The sequence below is a fragment of the Gallinula chloropus genome (assembly GCF_964237585.1).
Source record: "Gallinula chloropus genome assembly, chromosome: 19".
Taxonomy (NCBI): domain Eukaryota; kingdom Metazoa; phylum Chordata; class Aves; order Gruiformes; family Rallidae; genus Gallinula; species Gallinula chloropus.
In genome coordinates this window covers 2,353,060-2,371,829 of record NC_140104.1, presented here as the reverse complement: position 1 = coordinate 2,371,829, position 18,770 = coordinate 2,353,060, and the positions used below count along the sequence as shown (strand labels likewise).

The 18,770-nt window shown below is 46.0% G+C and overlaps 1 protein-coding gene across 1 annotated transcript; it reads right to left on the bottom strand.

Annotated features, from left to right (window-relative positions):
- Window positions 1-2,927: 2,927 nt before the first annotated feature.
- On the bottom strand, window positions 2,928-12,681 carry LOC311198845 (transient receptor potential cation channel subfamily V member 2-like; the record flags this gene model as incomplete). Its single annotated transcript, XM_084272863.1, has 15 exons — window positions 2,928-3,541; window positions 4,290-4,384; window positions 5,085-5,203; window positions 5,575-5,882; window positions 5,971-6,037; window positions 6,796-6,961; window positions 7,656-7,726; window positions 8,173-8,268; window positions 8,395-8,553; window positions 8,979-9,155; window positions 9,582-9,880; window positions 10,374-10,514; window positions 11,195-11,347; window positions 11,679-11,812; window positions 12,443-12,681. The coding sequence occupies 15 exons, from the start codon at window positions 12,679-12,681 to the stop codon at window positions 3,411-3,413; spliced, it is 2,355 nt and encodes a 784-aa protein (XP_084128989.1). The 3' UTR covers window positions 2,928-3,410.
- Between the last annotated feature and the right edge of the window lie 6,089 nt (window positions 12,682-18,770).

Here is an 18,770-nt window from a genome sequence, read left to right as displayed (position 1 = left end):
TCCTGTCTGGCCCCAGTTCTATCCTGCTGCTGAAGAGGTGAGGTTGCAAAGCAGAACCATTTTCTTTTAAAATGCTGCCTTTCCTCCCCCCCCCCCCCCCATTTTTTTTCCAATTTTATTTTTGTTTTGGTCCCAAAGTAAATTTCTTAAATGCAGCAAAGAAGAAGAAAACTGATAACCAGAGCAGGGACAGCCCAGCTGAGCAATCTGCCAGCTGCCTTGCTTCAGAAATAGCTCTTTGTGGCTTATGTAGACTTACATAAAGCATCTGTTCTTTGTCTGAGCCCTTTTGCTAGCTACAGAGGCAATGGAAAGTATGTTCACTTACAAGTGGGGTCACGGAGAGATGAAGGGAGAGGGAATCAACTGAGACACAGATATACCTCCCCAGACTGGCTTCAGCTTCAGAGCACGCAGGGGAAGAAAACAACAACAAAATAATCCATGGAAAGCATTTGAAGAACACAGACCCCTGAGGAAAACTGCCTTAAGGGGAACTGTGCAAACCAGACAGGGTATTTCTTTTAAGAAAATTACCCAGATAAGCAGTGAGAAGCCTTTGGAGCCTCATGGAGAGGCCACAGGGAGCGACGAGCAGGCCAAATATGCTCAGGTAAAAGAGGAGGAGGAGTATTGGAAGCAGCAACATTTGCTTTCACCTCCCAAACCATTCACCTCTCAACCTTGAGCAAATCACACAGGGGAGAGTTTGAGCATCCATAACCCTGCAAGGAAAGTAGTGAGAGCCACTGGTGTCTTTCCATGGCATGGCTGGGTCTTCAGAGGCTCTGTGGCTCACACAAACAGAGGAGAGAAGCCTCAGCTATTCTTTCACTGATGTTTGTGAAAGGTTTCTGGTTTTTTTCCTGAGATGAGGGCCTTGCAGAGCCTCTCCCTTTGCACAGGGGTGGGATACATGCAGGTTGTTTTACCTGTCACAGGAGGTACAAGGGAGAACATGTGTCATCTGATGAGAATTCCTTGTATGACTGAAGTGTTTCCTGGCAAAACATAATCCCTAATCCCTGTTGTGCCTTCAATGCTATGAACCAGCTTGTAGGTTCTTTCTCTTTTAAGGAACTGCAGACATCCCACACCATCAGCCCCAGCCAGCCTTCCTGTGTGTAACGTGAGCGAAATGGGAAGTGGTTTGGATGGTGACAGCAAAGAGGAGCCTTGTGCATTCAGAATACAGCCAACTGGGCAGCTACTGATACTGATCTCAATAGTGCTGACTCACCTCTCACTGCAGGGAGGTTCTAACTCCTCAAACATCTCCTTCTTTTTTCCCCATAGCACATCAAAGAGTCACACAACAGCCTGGGCATTGCTAAATCCTCTGCCCAACCTGAGATATCTGTTTCCCTGTCTGCTGTCCATCATCCTTCATTCATGAGCTTGAAGGGGCTGGGACTGGTCTGTGGCATGACTGTGAAGCACAAGGAATGCCAAGGCCCTGGCTCACAGCAGACCCTGGATGCTTAAGAACATTTATCAAAAGATAAACTAACACTGCAAGCTTAAGAAAGGGATTTAAGGAGAAGCAGGTTCAAGGAATGGCTGAAGAGGCAGGTTATCTTGAAAGCAAGCTGTCACAGCCCACAGCTATCAAAACCACTACTGGGAAGCAATGTTTCTCTTTTGTTGTTTATTAAGACTCCAGGAAGGGATAGCAGATCTGATTCTGCGTTTCTTGAGAATCTCAGAGTCCTACCACAGCAAAGCACCAAGAACACAACTGATTACCATATGCCAGATGATCCTTTTGTGCAATATGAGCACCTTGCCAAAACTTGGGAACTCTTAGGACAAAGCCATAGATGGAAAAAGCAGCCAGAGGCTTCACAAAGCAAGAAAACAGCAGAAGCTGGAGAGATAAAAGTTAGTTGAAGTTCAGAGGCCCAGAGCAGCAAAGCTGCACATGGAATTTGCCTAGCACAGGGGCAGAACCCATTTGCAGTGGGAATAAGAAGTTTTAAAAGCAACATTTTCCTGCCTGTCACATGTGTGTTGGAAGCAACAGGGTTATGATGTTTTCTTCCACAAGACAAACCTCCCAGCTTCACTTGCTCAGAGTAGAAATGAGAGACAGCAGACCTCGAGTCGCACAGTTTATCTTTCAGAAGGACAGGTGCTGCCAAAATTGGTAGCCTGCAGCTCTTTCAGGGTTATCACCACCCATTCCCTGTAGGAAAGATGCACCCAATGCAACATCAGCTGTTCCATTTTCAGATGTGGCCACACACACTCACATGAGGCCATGGCAAACAAGTTAATTCATGTGGCAGAAAGGTCAGCACAGCACCGGGTGAAGAGTAACCAGGAATTCAGCAGGACCCTGCAGTCTACACTGATTACATCTTCTCCTCCTTTCTGAGAGGCTGAAGCTCTGAGAATATACCCAAGGAGGACTATTTGCAGTTAAGTAAACTTTCTATATTGACAGTTTAGAGAAATACTCCATGTTGTTATTTTTAACTAGGGACTGAAAGGCAGACAGCTCATTTCTCTCTCTTTTCCACAGAGTTTAAAGTGTGCTTCCCAGCCTACCAGAATCAGGGGCACGTTACAAAAAGCACTGAGTTTCTTGTAATCATTTACAAGAAGACAGAATGCCCACTGACAGCAGGCATTAACCACACAGTGTGTTTTGGCCCATCTCTCAAACCACAGGCAGGATTCTGCTGCTGATTTCTACAGAGAAAAGAGCAACCTGGGAGAAGGCAGATGTTTCAGAAATTCTCCATGTGAAGTCACAGGCCCCAGGAAATCCACACCACGTTTGTGTTCTTAAGCAAACGTGCCCATTGTGCAACCAATTTCACTGTAATACCACAAGGCAGGAATTCAGACACAGGCTGAACACTGAGCCCTGCAGGTACTGACACAGGCTCAGTATGGATCTCAGTGCCTGAGTATTTGTTCACTCCTATCACCACCAACAGCACTTTGCACAGAAGCCAACTCCATCCTTAGCAACTTTTCATGACTCTACAACACTCTTTATTCCAAAGCACTTCAAGTGCAGTCTCTTGTGACAAAAGAATAACAGCTGACCTGTTCTTAGCCAGGTCACTCCATCCTTTGCTTCTCTACAGCAAACAGCATTATTTCTATAGAGCTCAGAAAGCACTGCCTTCCCAAAGACTGCTCCCCACCGCCCCTGGGATCTTGCTCACTCCTGTACCTTTAGACATCGTAATAAGAAAGTGCCAGGCAGAGAAAGTTGCATAAAAATAGTTTCTTCTGAGGAAATTAAGGATTAAAGTGCAGGAAAATCTTTAAAGCCACAGGCTGAACCACAGTCTTCCATGAAATGCACTTTAATACTGATAATGCCTTCAATTCTTCCCAGCCACTATGGAATACTCCTTTGAAGAAGGAAGCAAGGTTGCAATCCAGAAAGCCTCCTAAAGATTTATGGTTTGTCCCTCTAGAGGCATCATCTCAGTTGCAGATTGCTGGGGCTGCAATAGTGACTGCTCCTCTGAAACAGCTGATCTCAGTTGTGTCTGGGGCATCCGCTTCCATGACCTCGTCTCTGCAGCAGGAGACACAAGAAGAGCAGCCCTTTGTCAGCAGGAAGCTGGCAAAGGGACCTGGTTTTTAGAAGAGTGAAGGTTTAGGGGAAAGCCCAACATACACCAGAGTATTTAAGTGTTGCAACCTCCTCAGCTGCAGAAAGCTGGCAGCTAGGAAGGACCTAGGAAGAGCAGGGAGCTGTGGTTACATCCAGCAGACCTTCTGCCCAAGCCTGCCAGGCTGAACAAAACATGCAACTCCTTGTTTTCCACACAGAGTTGCTTCCTGGGTTTAAGGAGGGAAGCAGACATAGCTGTCTTAGGCAGAATTTGATGAAGTTGCTAATGTTAATTCCCAGAATTATGCTCTAAAAGCCCTGTGATTTTAACACTTGCAGTATGAATGGGATGAAATTTTACCTTTCCTAGAAAAAGCACCATGCACTTGGGGTACTGAGTCAGAGGGAAGAACAGCCCTCACTTTCTCAGCAGCATTTCCTTTCCACCAGAGGCAAGTAGGAACAGCATCTCCTCCATTCTCATTATCTGTTCCCAAACTCTGACCACGTCCACACCTACTGTAATTCTTTATTTTCTCAGCTCACAGGTGATGCTGCCTCTATCATGGGATGCTGTGTGGAAGTAGTTTCATGAGCAAGCTGGCTTCGTTAACGTTTGTGTTACCAGAGACATAACAACATGCCAAGAGCAGCTGCTGAGCAGGAAGCTAAAAGGATACTGAATACTTTTGTTCATTATTTAATTTACCTTCTGGGTTTATTTCTGAATCACTGGTGTTTCCAGGATCTTCCTTAAGAACTCCCATGTCCTTTGCCCAATTTGTCCATTTTATTTCCTCTACTCTGTGGAGACAAAATGCAGCAGACACTGATGCACAGAGCACAGAATTTCAATCCAGATCTCCCTGTCCCACAGCATCCCAACCAGCTCGTCCTGCCAACACGGATATCACAGTTTGTCTGCAGCAACAAGACCCTACAGAGCTTTTCCCTGAGTAAGGATCTTCTGTAACCTAACCTCCATGAGGTATCTTCTTCCCCTGTGTATTGTGTGCTGGTCTATGTAACACCAAGGAGGCTCCTATGTTCCACTCTCTATACATGGTCCATAACACCCCAGAGTTAAGGAAGGGCTGCCTGCAGTTGGGTTGGCTGGGTGGAGAAAGGTTTATCTGCTCTCCCAGCCCCTATATGCGAGGAGGAGTGCTGCCCCCTCGTGTTGCACACTCCTGACCCAAGGGGCCACCAGCCTGCACCCCTCCCAGCACAGCCTGCTCTGGGCACAGGGAGCACCCCACCACCACAGCCACTGCCAGAGATGAGGGTTAAACAGGACAGCTGTTGGTGAGAGCATGAGAGATAGAGGTTCAAGTAGCTCTCCAACTTCCAGCACTGCAGTCACCAACTGTACCCAGAACACGTGGTTGTGTCACTGTTGAGTCAACGCTGAAATTCCCTGTGGTGGTTCAGCATTACCAGCTCATGAGTCATAGGAATCCATTACCAGGCCAGAGCAGAAGGGGTAATGGTACATCTCTCTCACCTGAAACACCACCTCTCATCTTTCTTATTGAGGCCCACTGACACGAAGCAGCCAGATCTCCTCTTCCCACCTTGGCGCCACAGCCAGGCCTTCTCTATCTCCAGAATAGCAATAGCCCTCTGAAGGAAGAAATCTGTGTCAGAGAGGAAACAGTGCATACAGAGCCCAGCCCCATCCTTCAATTAGATCTTCCCCAATCATCAACTACTTTGACTTCAAAAATCACTTGGAACCCAATCCCAAAGTGCTCCTGAGCTTAACAATACCAGTTACTCTTGAGTCTTATGCTCATGGATCCAGCCTGGCTGGTAGTCATGCAAACAGCATGAGCTATAAATGCCTCTAAAGATGATGTTATTATTTACCCCCAAAGTAGAAAATTTACATCAAAGAAAAGCTTTTTAGCTGAGGTTTAAGACAAAGACAGGCACTGCCATCACTGACACTACAAGTAGGAGTGACACAACTGCTGAGCAGCACCAAATCTCACCTGCAGCTTCCAGATGCTTTTGCTATAACCAGAAATATCTGTGACAGTCTCGCTCATGAGCGCTATCAGCATGTTGAGCAGAAGAATGTAAGTGAGGATCACAAAGAGAAGCAGCAGGAGCATGACGAAGTATCTGAATCTGGCATGTTCCTGGAAATCCAGGTCGCCCATCCCAATGGTGATCTTGAAGAGCTCCAGGGAGACACTAAGCAGCCCACCGTACATCGCGTGGCTCCCGGCGCTCTCCAGCTGGGCAAGAGACTTGTTCTGGGAGACCGAAGGAGCGTCGCCCATCAGCGTGACCAGAGCTAGGAGGAAAAGAGGATTTGAATCCTCCTCAGAATAAATTGACTTCTTGCAGCCCAGCCCACAACATAACGCTGAGTAAGTCCTTACCTGCAGCAAAGCCAAAGAGGAATATCATATAAACCAAGAGGAAACGCAGCAGATCTCTCAGGATAGTCTGAAACACAGATCAGGAGGCAGTGTCATTCTTTAGCTCATGTGAATTCACCTGTATGATCTCCTGTTCTCACATGTCAGAAGCCAACCCCTGGTAACAATACTGAAAGCAAACTGGAAAATGCTTTTATCCAGCTGAAGAAACTACTAATACATGTTAAATTACTTCCTCAGGTAAGTAACATCACTGGTAGCTAAGTCTCAAGAGTACTACACAAATTTGTTGTGTTTGTATGAATAGGTTCTGCAAAACAAGTAAATATCATGACAGTTCCCCAGTCTGTCTGTTTCCAAATTGTTTCAGCACACACATCTCTCTCTCTCTTCCATCTCCATTGGATTTCACATAAGTGGTGATCAGAGTTCTTCCCTGGCACTTCAGTTCACCTCTGCTTTGTCTTGCCTTTCTAGTTCCAGACTCTGCAATGGACCTGGAAACATCTCCCAGCCCAAGCATAGCAGTTCCAAGGAACTGGCATTGGTTCTGACTTGTGGTTTTGAGCTGTTTTATGACAAACTATTATGTGTCAGCTGCTGTCACTTGCTGTGCTCAAAGAAAGCAAACGAGTGCCTTGCTGCAACTGTACTGCCTCGAAGACACCGATCTAATCTCCTCCTGCAACAGCTTCACTTCTACAGCCAGTACATCGATTCCATTTATGGTTCTCATGGTCCTAAGAGAAGAACAGTAATTGCAGGACTTATATTGGTTCTTCAAACCCAAAAACTTTGCATGCAAAGTTTTTCCCAAGTACTGACCTTCTGTATCATGACACTGTAGATCCCAGTGCGTTGAAAGCCCCGCGTGTAGTACAGCACGTTCACCCATCCCAAAAGCAGGGAGAACACCATCACTGCCACATAGTTCTCTGAACTTGCACCATACAGGACTGCTGACAGCAACAGTGAGAAAGCCTGGATAAAGCTGGAGAGAAATAAGAGTGAATGACACAATAACTGACCTCACCAAAAAGGCCCATTTGCAGCCCTGGTCTGCTTTGCAGGGGAAGGCAAACACATTTTACGAGGGTACACGGAGCGTATAAAGTGGCAGTTCAGACAGTTTATATAAGCAAACCCTGCTAGAACCAGAGCCACATATTGCTGCAGTTTTGTTATGAACTGGTGAACCTCACATGGAGACTCTGAGCTGCTTGATGTAACTCCCAGAATTGATATTAAATGGGGAAAAAAACAACACATGCACAGATACATCCATGCACACACATGCCTCTGTACACCTTTCTACTCAGAAAATGGAGAAGTTTATTTCCTTAACAACCAATTCTGAGCCAGAATGACAATAGAATTTAAATGTGAGCTCTTTTTCTAGCAAGTATACATGCTTAGCTGTGGAATAACTGAGGGTCTGACCCTCACTGTGCCCCACTACAAATCCAAGGACAGACCCTTCCCAGCAAAGTCTGTTATGACAAAGGATTATGACAAGATGCAGCAGATAGAAGCAAGCAGGGAAGGGATGGAAAGAGGAAACAGTGGCAGAGAATCAAGTTTTCCTGCTCACCATCTCTCAGTAATGTTAGGGCAACTTAGCTGCACACAGCAGAACACCACCCATGCTCTCACTGTGCAGAAAACAAACCCCTCAAGAGACGTACATCAAGATCTCAATGGCGCTGTCAGAACACATGGTCTTCAGGGACTGTCGTCTCCTCCGCAAGTACAGGCTCTAATAGAGAAAAATCAATGGTAGCCATTCATCAGACACACAGGGCATGCCAGTGAGTCCTGCCCAGCACAGCCCATTGCTCAGGGGAAAGGGCTGTTCATCAGCTGCCCTTCACGCTTCTCCTTTCAAGATCCCCAATTTCAGCTAGTCATCCTTTCAAGATGGAAAAAAGGCCTTATTTATAAAGGGCAAGGATAAATAAGGACTGAATCATCGCTCAGCCCAATGTCTTTATTAATAGATTGCATTAAATGCCAAGGATACATTTTAGTACCATAAATCACAGAAGTCTCTCAGAATCATTCGCTGTTGTGAACCTATTCTTCCTCTTGCCCAGCAACCTGGCTTGTGCCACCCCATCATTAATGTCTGAGAGCAGGATTCTCTCCTGCCATACACTCATGTGCATCCTTCTCACAAACACACCAGACAGGAGATCCCCATACCTGTGCAAAGATTAGATAAATGCCTCCCAGCAAGATAATGATCAGTCCAGAAACCCACAGGAAACCTCCGGCTGTGAACTCCACTGGAAACGAAGGCTACAAGAGAAAACCCAAAACCAAAGCACTAAAGACAGGCAGAGACAGTGATAAGAACCACCCCACATCTTTTAAATTCAGCTCCTTCCAGTCAGGCCTTTCCAGACAGAAGAAGATGGGACATACCTTTACCCGTAAGGGTTGATAGTAGGCAATAGCTGTAAAGATGATCATGAATGACAAGTATGAGGCAAAACTGAAGTAGAACCTCTTGGAAGCAAATGTTTCCCATTTTTGCTGGAGCAGTTTGTTCAGTGGCTCCAAAACAACCATCTTGTACCGATTCTATGGAAAAACAAACAACAAAATGTACCCTTGTGTCAACAGGAATGCAAAGTCACCAGAGGGTTGTCCTTTTCAGGACTGAAGTTTGGTGGCTCCAACTAGGGTATCAAGAAGGGTTTATTCAGTCAGTCCTTTCAGCATGAAAGACATTGACCATCCTGTAAGAAGTTACTTCTATTTGGCTTCATTAAGGCTTAGGACAACCAAAGGATCAAAAATTTCTCTCCTATTATAGGTTGTCAGAGACATGCCAAGCAGGTTAGAAATAATTAAAATAATGCAAATACTTCCATCATGCCTTTATCCTCCAGGAAAACCATCATGTGAACCACCACATCAACATGAAATTATCTGTGATTATACAGCAACAGTATGGAAAGGCAGAAACCCTGCTGCTGTCCTTGGCTTTTGGTAAGAGCACCCACCGGTGTGTCACTGCTGTATGCCAGGATCTCCAGCACAGAGTTTTCCTCAAAGCTGTCTATGGAGGACAAGTCATAGAGACACACATGGATAGGGCCATAGGTCCACTCGGTGAACTTGCGTGACAGGTGCCTGTACGCTGGGTCTTTGATCTCTCTTTGGATAATGTGCTTGAAGATCTGAAGAAAAACAGGATGCACACCAGAAAGATGAAGGTGCAGAATGACACAAGCATGCCCAAATCACCCTCAGATACAGGACACACGGCTTTCTGCTCTATCTAAAAGCAGAACAACTGCTTTTAGCCAGATAGGTTAGTGCCTCCAAACACCAGACTAACTACACCTTGTATCAGCTCCTCCAGGAGCAGAACCAATTTTGTCTTGGCTGGGACAGAGCAGCAGCAGCCAGATGAGACTCTGCAGGACACTAACTGATGTGTCCTGGAAGACATCTCCTTTATCTGCTGTGGCACTGCCACTCTCAGCAGCAATACTATGGGTTGGCAGCAAGATGCTCCTACCTAAGACCCCACTGCTATGGACGTTTGCTGCACTCTTCCTTGTTTCTCAGCAACCCCAGGGATTTCCTCCTGTTGTCTTTACCTCCACTTTGCCTGTCTTGGCAGCAAGCTGCAGAGGATTCAATCCATCATAATTCACTATCTCCTCCAGTTTCCACGTTGGGTCAACCTTCACACCTGCCTTCAAGATCTCAATGTACGTTGTGCTCACAAACTTGGTGTTCTCCTCAGTGTCATCAGCAATCATCACCAGGGCATGGAGGACTGTGTTGCCCTGTGTATCCTGCTCCTGGAGCCTGGCTTTCTGGTGGGGATTGTTCAAAAGATAATCCACCACCTCGAGCTGGTTGGTACAAGCAGCCAAGGAGAGAGGAAGTTCACCTGAAGATATTAGGACAGTATTTGGAGGGGAAGCAGAAAAAGATTTAACAAAAAAAAAAAAAAAAAGAAAAAGAAAAAGAAAAAAGAGTAATTATAGGAAAATACATTTAGCCTATTGTTTTACTTGGAACACAGAACAAGTTCTTTCTCAGTATCTCTAGACTCAGAAAGGGTTTTGCAGTAAACAATTACTCCTTATTTCCAGGGGCAGCTGAAACTTTCCCAGACCCTTAATTTGGCTGAGCTAACCAAGTATTTGTTTCTGTCTGAAGCCCCTCTGATGGGATTAAATACATAAAACCAAAGATGATGGCAAATGCTCTTTGGACTCCTCAGTCTGAGAAAGGATCCTGCCATTCAAATATGTCAAAAGCTTGATTTCAGGATACTGGAGATGACAACCCACACACAGAGCTGAGAACCCAGCTGAGAATTAGTGCCATTGCATACAGTAAGGCAATTAAAAAAGGGAACATGTTCCACACTGACTCACCAAAATAAAAGTAAACTCCTTCTTTCTTCTTCCTGAAGAATTCACCATGGGCTCTGGCATGGACATCAGCTCCATTTTCCACTAGAAGCTTCACTAAATCTAGGCTCCTCTTCTCTATGGCGATGTGGAGCGCGGTCTGGCCTGAGGAAACAGGTAAAACCCATCACTTGGTGCCACCATCAGAAGGAAGAGGGAAAGGACTCCAACACAATGTCATTTCAACAGTCACTGTGTTCTGTGTAGCAATCCTGCAGCCTCGGTGCTGGGCAAGGGGTGGGTGGCAATTGATGATTTTCAGCAGATTTTCACCAGAAAAGCAAGTTGCCAACACTGAGGCAGAGGACAAGCCCCAGGGCAATCAGAAATTCAACACAAGACCTGGCAATTAACCCTGCCTGGCACTAAGACCTCAAGCAGCTATGAGAGGATAAAGACAACCATATATGTACAGATCTATACTGCATGTCTGCTATTAAAAGGATAACCCAACCAGCCAAACTCATTCTTTAATAGCAATATACTATTTCTTTTTCACATTTGGATGTGCTTTTTAAGCTTTCCAAAGCAAATCCTTTCATATTCCTCAGTTATTAGTTGTCTGTCTTCTCTATTTTATTGACCAAGAACAAAGTTGCAGAAGTCAAGTGTAGAATTCAGAGCTGAAGACGACACAGACCAGACTTCAGACAAAAAGGTGAATAAGCCATTACTGGAATTGCACCAAAACTCTGGAACTGCTCCAGTTCCCCTCCTTGCATCCACACATCCCACCTGTCTGATGGGGAGACTGCTTTGACACAGCATCAGAACAGAAACCTTACCTCTGTAGTAACAATCTGAGCATGACACATTGACAAGTGGCCTGGGATTCTGAGTCTTTTGGTCTATTTCCAGCAAAAGTGGGATTGTGTCATTCTTTCCATTTTTTAAGTTCAGCAGGGCTTTCATTAAGCAGGTCTTCCCAGTCTTTGCATCTAGTAGAAAAAAGAGGATCGAGTGGGTTGAGCGTGTACTTTGCTCTTACCCAATTCCACATGTCCAGAACCTCCTGTCACTGCAGGATCAAATGCAATGATAATTTTAAGGGCCTTTCTTAGTACTTTCAGTCTGCAGCAGAGGCAAACCCCTTGGGATCTGTATAATAAATGACATTCTCCCTCCTCAGATGGCCATCAGGAAAATAAAAGAATAGACAGGGGGCTGGAGAAAGTAAAGAACCACAAGCAGGTTCCCCCTGTTTCTCTCCCACAGGAACAAGCACTGCCTCTGCTAACCCTGTTGATGGAGTATTGAAGAGGAATCTACCTGTGAATTCAGAATTGGTGAGGAATTTGGAGGTCCTCCTGAGGTACTCGAGTAAACCATCCAGTGCCTCGGGGCTGCCCCGTGAGACCGCGCTGAAGAGCCTGTCTCTGTCAAAGCGGTTTGGGTCCTTTTGGCTACGGAAGGAACGCAAAGTGTTAACAAGTTCTGGAGAGAGGGAGAGTGTGCAGCAAGTTCTAGAGGGACAGTGTAAGAAAGGAGGCGGAAACTTTGTCAGAAAAAAGCCCCAGTATTTTATTTTTGAGTCCAGGGAAAAATAGAGACCGTTATTTCCCAGAATTCTCTTAAGTGGCTGCTCTTTCCATCAGCTGGAGCTCTTCCCAGATCCAGTCTGATGTGCAACCCTGGAACGCCTCCAGAGCACAAAGACGGAGAAGCCCAAGATAGCTGCAGGACCAGTCAGTCCCATGACATGGTGTGAAGCACTCTGTAAGCTGGTTTACATCCCTCCCTGGCAAAAGCAGTTCAGTTGTACAGGGCTCCACGCTAAGCTGCTCCTACACCCAACTTACTCAGTGTTAGCTCAGCTGTACCCCAAATACACCACCACACCACACCATGCGCATCCCTTCCAAGGGCAGAAGGAAAGGGCTAATACCTTTGCTTTCTGCTTTTAATGACCTCCCACCAGATACCTGTAATATGACACTTTTAGTTAGACTTGGTAAAGTTGATAGCCCTACCAGCAGGGATCAGTACAGACCAACACAGATCGCACCCCTGTCAAATACTCAGCAGTTACTCACTTGCTGACAAGTCCTGGCCGATAGTTCAGGTTAATCTTGACTTTAGGAGAAAAGTCACTGCTCTCCTTCTGATATGGTGTCTCCAGGGGCCGTGGTTCTCCTTTCTTTCCATGTCCTGATCTTTCTTCCTTTTTACTAGATGCAGGTTTATCTTCCTGGATACTGTCATCTGTTTCCAGCAATCCTATGAACCTATTCCTCTGGCCTGGGCCTGGCTGCCCGTTTGTGAAGTTATCCATTTCTAGTAGAGGGTGCCTTGCAGATCAAAGATGTTCCCTGCTGGGACCCTAAACCTGCAAGGGAGAGAGGCAAAATTAACACGAGCTGCTCACAAACCTAGAATGCAATGGGTACAGCAGAGAGAGGAAAGGATGTTTCCAGCTCCAGGGTTGCTACAGTTGACTATGAGTCCCCTGAGAGATTCAGTAACACACTGCACAGTAGGAGCATTTGGATAAAGGATCAAAGCCTTAAATAGGGAACCACTGGTGAAGGAAAGTTCAGAAGCAGTTCATGAAATACAGGCAACTTGTCTGCAGAACACTGGAACCCCCTTTGTGAGATGACCTCACCTGTTGGCAGCAGCACAGGTTCCTTACATAAAAGGCAAGGAAAGTGGATCTTTAGGGGACTACGATCATTGTTCTTGTCTCAGTGCAGCCGACACGGGCTGGTCACCAAGTGGCCAAAAAGATAAGATTAACCAAAGGCCGCCTTTGCCTCAAAGCAGTACGTTTGTTCATGTTCTCTGTTGGTAAGGACTATGCAATTTCTACAAGGAAAACATACTCACAAACTATGTTCCCCTCCTGCATTCTCACATTTCATTCCGGGGCAAAACGAGTGGAATCTCCCCTGCGCTGTGGAGCTGGAAGTCCAAAGCCTGTTGGCTGTCCGTGTGAGCACAGGCTTCGAACTTCCAGCTCCACGGCACAGGCAGACACACACCCCAGCTGCCTTGTGGACACTTGCAGCCCTGGGAGCCTGAACAGAGCACAGCTCTCCCCAGATCTGCTGTACAGGGAGCATCGGGGTTATCAGAGCACCCAGACACTTCTCATCTAATACACCCTGTACTCCTTTTTTACTCTTTTTGAGACACCTCTTCATACACCTGGATCCATCTCAGACCCACACCCAGTGCAAGCTATCTGCAGTCAGCATGACTTCAGATCCACAGTTTGTCAGGCAGCAAGGAAACATCCACGATTACCAACCTGAAGCAGAGATTTTTTTAATTACTCCGTCTCATTCACACGTACTCCCTCCAAACGGTTAACAGGTTTTCTCCAAAGAGAAAGCTCCCTTGCTGGGACTACAGCCAGACTCCATAGCCTGTACCAGCAAAGAGGTAAATTGACACAGCATAAGCATTCTGGCTTGGATTAGGATGTGGAGAAACGTAATTCTAGGCAAAAAAACAGCCACAAAAAATCTTTAAGCAGCTCACAGCCAGAAATCCAAGAGCTAGTTTCAAGACAAAGCGTTATGATAATCCAGCCATTCAGTTTAGTCTGCACTCTAATGACAAACATTCCTCTGCACACACACAGGCATACACCCTGTAACCCCATTTCAAGACTTATTCCTTCCCCAAAACACTTACTGGTACATTTGCTGATCCTTTAGAGGACTATTTGTACTTCCATAACAGTTTGCTTGTGCTTTTCTGTCTTCCTTTTCCCCCATATCATTTCTCAGCTGCAGTTTCCATCTCTCCACAGCGCCCGGGAGAGTTATTTATTGTCAGGCTTGTACAGACAGCCCGTCTGGTTTAAAAGCAAGAGCAAAACGGTCCTATAAAAAAGGACCCTATAATATATACATCCACTTTGTGCGTCCCCAGGAAACACAGAGTGCACTCTGTGTTTGCCAACTCAATTTTCACTTCTCAAGGACTGAGTTGTTCCTTTCTGTGACTTTACCAAGGCATTCTGAGCAGCGCAGCACAAAAAAATAAGCCCTGCTGTCAAAAGAGGAAGAGCACAGCACTTACCCCAAGTTCCTGCAAGCTCCACCCAAGAACTGATCTGACAAGGAGTCCCAACGGATCCTTCAGAGGGTAAATAAGCTCTCAGCAGAAACCAATCCAAATACCAACAAGCGTTAAGAAGCATGAAAGCAGACCCAAAATTATTTACATCCATGGGTGAGAGTCCTCCTCTTCTGCAGAGACCACCACACTCATCTCAGCAGTCTGTTAATGGCACGACGTCAAACTCCTAGTTGCTGGTGGTCCATGAGAGAATCCAAGCTGCCTGTCAGAAGGAATAACCATGGATTATTGTCATTTACTCAACTCTGTAGCTTTCTGCAAAGTGAAGGAGGGCTCGCACAGGAAATGACTAGATAGATTTCTCAGTAAAAGGGAGAGCCAATGAGTGCAGTGCTCTTATATGGGAAAGCTGGCTGGCTATTGCAAATACATAATGCTTAACCCCTGCCTGCACATATGGAGGTGACATCTCGCCTTCACCAGCAGCCCGCTCGGGTCTCAAGGGAGGTGGCTGATTTGACCCCGAAAGTGCTAGAGCCGGCGGTTTAGTTGTGGTTTGTCACAAGGCTCCCTCAGCCCCAGGACAAGCAAGAATGCATTGAAACATCCAAGACCAACTGTTTCTGTGAGAAACCAGCACTCCTCACACTTCACACACCCCGGTTATGAGGCAGCACCAACCATACAGAATAAACTCGCCAGAACATCACCCTACAACGTACACAGTGTCAGCTGCTCATCACAAGCTCAGGAGACTGCACAAAGCAGCCCCAGTACCAAAATGCTTACACCCTTTGTTACTGAATTTGCAACTAGTGATCATTTCTTAATGGGCTGGCTCTCCAAAGGACCACCTTGGAAAGGGTTGGAGGTTTCTGAGCATGGACTGACCATCCCTACAACTGCCTGCAGTTAAAACCATGCCCACACTAACTCTCCTTCCCTTGTCGCTCACAAAACAGGACCCCCAGGAGACAGGATATCAGCCCCCACCAAGTGTCTTAGCTTTTTCTCTCCCACTCCTAAGAGAACAGAGGCAGCACGATCGTTGTTTCCCACAGAATCAACACCGGATGACACTCAGCACTCACAGTCTCAACAGCATTACCCAGCACGAAGTTGCTGCCTAAAGCAATCCTCATCTGACAGGACTGCAGATGATGTGGGGCTTCCTGGAATGTGGCTGTCACCCACAGAAACACTCCCAGATGGCTCCGGCTTTGAGTCAGATGCGGGCTGTGAGAAGACCTCTCTATAAATACACCCATCAAATGGCAGGGTGCCTCTTTCTCTTTCGCGGCTTTGCTGCATGAGATCGCAAACTTATTCCTCAGATTCCCATGTTTCAAAATTAAGCTGATACAGGAACACCACAAAGCTGAACCATTTATTAGGACCCACGGGAGGACGTATAAACATAGGCAGATAAACTGAATCATGGAATATACCGAGTTGGAAGGGACCCATAGGGATCATCGAGTCCAACGCCTGATGCAAGACCAGATCTCTATCTCTCCTCTCCCTCATTCCAGCTCTGTTCACTTTGCTGTTGTCGTGTTTCACTTAATTTGCCACAGTAAAAACAGACATAGATTCAGGCCCAGGAGCTGAGCTCTGACTTAGGCTTTTAAAGCCTCTTGGGCTTTTTATTCCTTTCCCCCAGCTTTCGTGGGAGCCAGCCCACCATTCCAGCCAACAACAAGCGCATCATAACAGAGTCCTTTCTGCATCTGGTTTTAATAGCTTACACAGGGGAAGGGGAATGTGCAGCTTGCTGGGAAAGGAATCACTGCCAGCTGAGAGGTCACCACAGCAAAACAGAAACACGGAGCTGCTGGGGGAACACAGGACCTTTGGGATGCTTCCACACATGCGCACACGCCTTCCCAGAGAGTACCCCAGGGTAAACACTTGCACTTCCATTTCGGAGAGGGGAGAAGCAAGGCAGGGAAAAGCCACAAGATCTGCCCAAATGCGCTCTTGCCAGTGACAGCGTTCCGAGGTCAGCAGTGGGATTATGTCACTGCCGAGCGCTATGCCAGCTGAGCTGCTTATGCTGCTTAACAAGCATCTTGCCACCAAGTTTTAACAGCCAGATCACTGCTCGGGCCCAGGAGAAAGACATCTGAAACAGCATGCTGGGACAGTAACAGAAGCAATTTAGTTACAGCTACGTGCCAGCCTCAGTTTTCAAAAGCAACAAGCAATCCCCTTGCCTTTTGAGGCTTTCATTTGGGGGGACAAGGAGAAATCTTGCAGTTGCTCAGTGAATGAGTCTGATGACACCAAGTTTCTCCTGACAGGAGACATATAGAGATGATGCATGAAGAAGCACAGTAATGCACAGCAGGAAAACAACAATGGAAATCTGCTAAAACAGAAGGCAAAACGAATCCCATTTCCCAAAACACATGTTATCTGTTCACCTCAGAGCACATTTTTGCCAAATACTGAAAAACAGAATACTCTCACGATTAACATGATGCTTTCTATAAGATCAAAGTGACTTCACACATCTAATTTAGTTACGGCATTGACGTGCAGACACTCCAAGGGGCAGCAACTCAAAAATCATCTTCAGGGGAGGAGGGAAGCCTGTAATGACAAATTGTACAATGGACCATTAACATTTTCTCCAGAACAACAGGTACACCAGCACTTTGCTCAAAGCTCACAAAGCCACCTGGGTAGAGGAGACAATTGTTTCTTTTCAAGCTGTACTTTCACACTGGGGAAAATACCAATTATTTTTGGAAGGCCTGACTTCTTTTTTTGGTGCAATTGTTACATAAAACTTAAACTGAAGGGATGAATTTTAACAGCTTCATGGAATCTATGCCTCAGGGGACAGCAGCCATCTAAAATCCAAATATTCTTAAATGTAATTCCTCATTGGACCTTGTCCAATAGCCCTGGGGACTCGATTAATTTACATTACATTGTTTACATTAACTACTCCTCTCACATCACAATATTTAAAGGCTCTTATCTATACACTTCTCAGGGACCATCCACTTCATTTATTCCTTACATGGAAGTGTCTTTCTACTTGACGTATTCCTTTCTGTAGGATTACAGCCTGAAGGAACCGCTGACAACCAAAGCACCAGAGTATGAAACACTGTTTCTGTGGAGAAACACTGACATCCAGCGGCCACTTCTTAAATCTGAATTCCAACTGCTTCGGGAATCAGCCTCTATGGGAAATTCTCCAAGGATAAAAAAAAGGAGTCGCAAGCAGCCACTTGCGAGAATTAGCGCCACCTGGTTATGTATCACATACCTAACAGAAACATGTCCAATTTAAAAGCCTGAGTCCTAAATAAGGCTGGTTTAGATGACACAGAGATGTTCCATAAACATAAACCCGTGTGGATCTCTGACTGCAGCTACCACACGATGTCCTCGGACCTGCAGACAAGGCTGCCAAAGCCCTGAGGTATTCCCAAGGCGTGCCCACCTCAAGCCTCTCTCCCCATGATTACATTTTGGGGCAGTCACTTCCACAGCAAAACCCTAAACAAAACTCAGTATATATATCACCTGTCACATCTTAAACCAGAGAGGTACTTTTCTAAAAGCACAGAAGACAAAAGCCTTGAAAGCTTGGAGTCTCTTTTCCTTTCTAGGAGAGAACAGACTGGAAAGCAAGTGAGGCTGTAAGACAAAGCACAAAGGCCAGTCCCAAAACTCAGGCTGCAGCAGGATTAAAAGATGTTATTGGAATCTCTTGTCAATACAGGAGCACAAGGATTATTCTTTTTTAATAGCATATAGATTCTGGCCAAAGCCTATTAGCTTCTTATTTATTTTAGCTATGAGTAGTTGGCTCTAAGCAGATTGGATCGAGGTACCACCACCTTGTGAGAGAAACAATGTACCCTAACAGCAATCATTCACGTTGCCTCCCTCACACCTCAGTGTTCTTCACTTCTTCAGTGTCAACAGTGTTCTGTAAATTGGTATTTTAACTTCCTTGTAATTTATAGATACCTCCCTAATTCTCATCACTTGAGATGAACTGCAGAGATTTTTTTCCTTAAAGAAATCCCTTGCATTCATCTGCTGCAGGTAGTGACTGCCACCCCTGTCTGGGGATGAGCAGCCTGGCAGGGCCAGCTCAAGTCCCACACAGTGATCCCATGCCCTGGCAGTGAGCAGAGCCCGGCTCTGCACACCCCAAGGGCAGTGCTGTGTCACTGCAGGGATGTCCTCCCACCTGCATGGACCTTAAGGAAGTGCCCTCCTGAAGCCAAACACAGAGCTAATTAACTTTCAGCACATGCACATCTAATCACACCTTCCCAATGGGCTGGGGAAACAGCATACGCT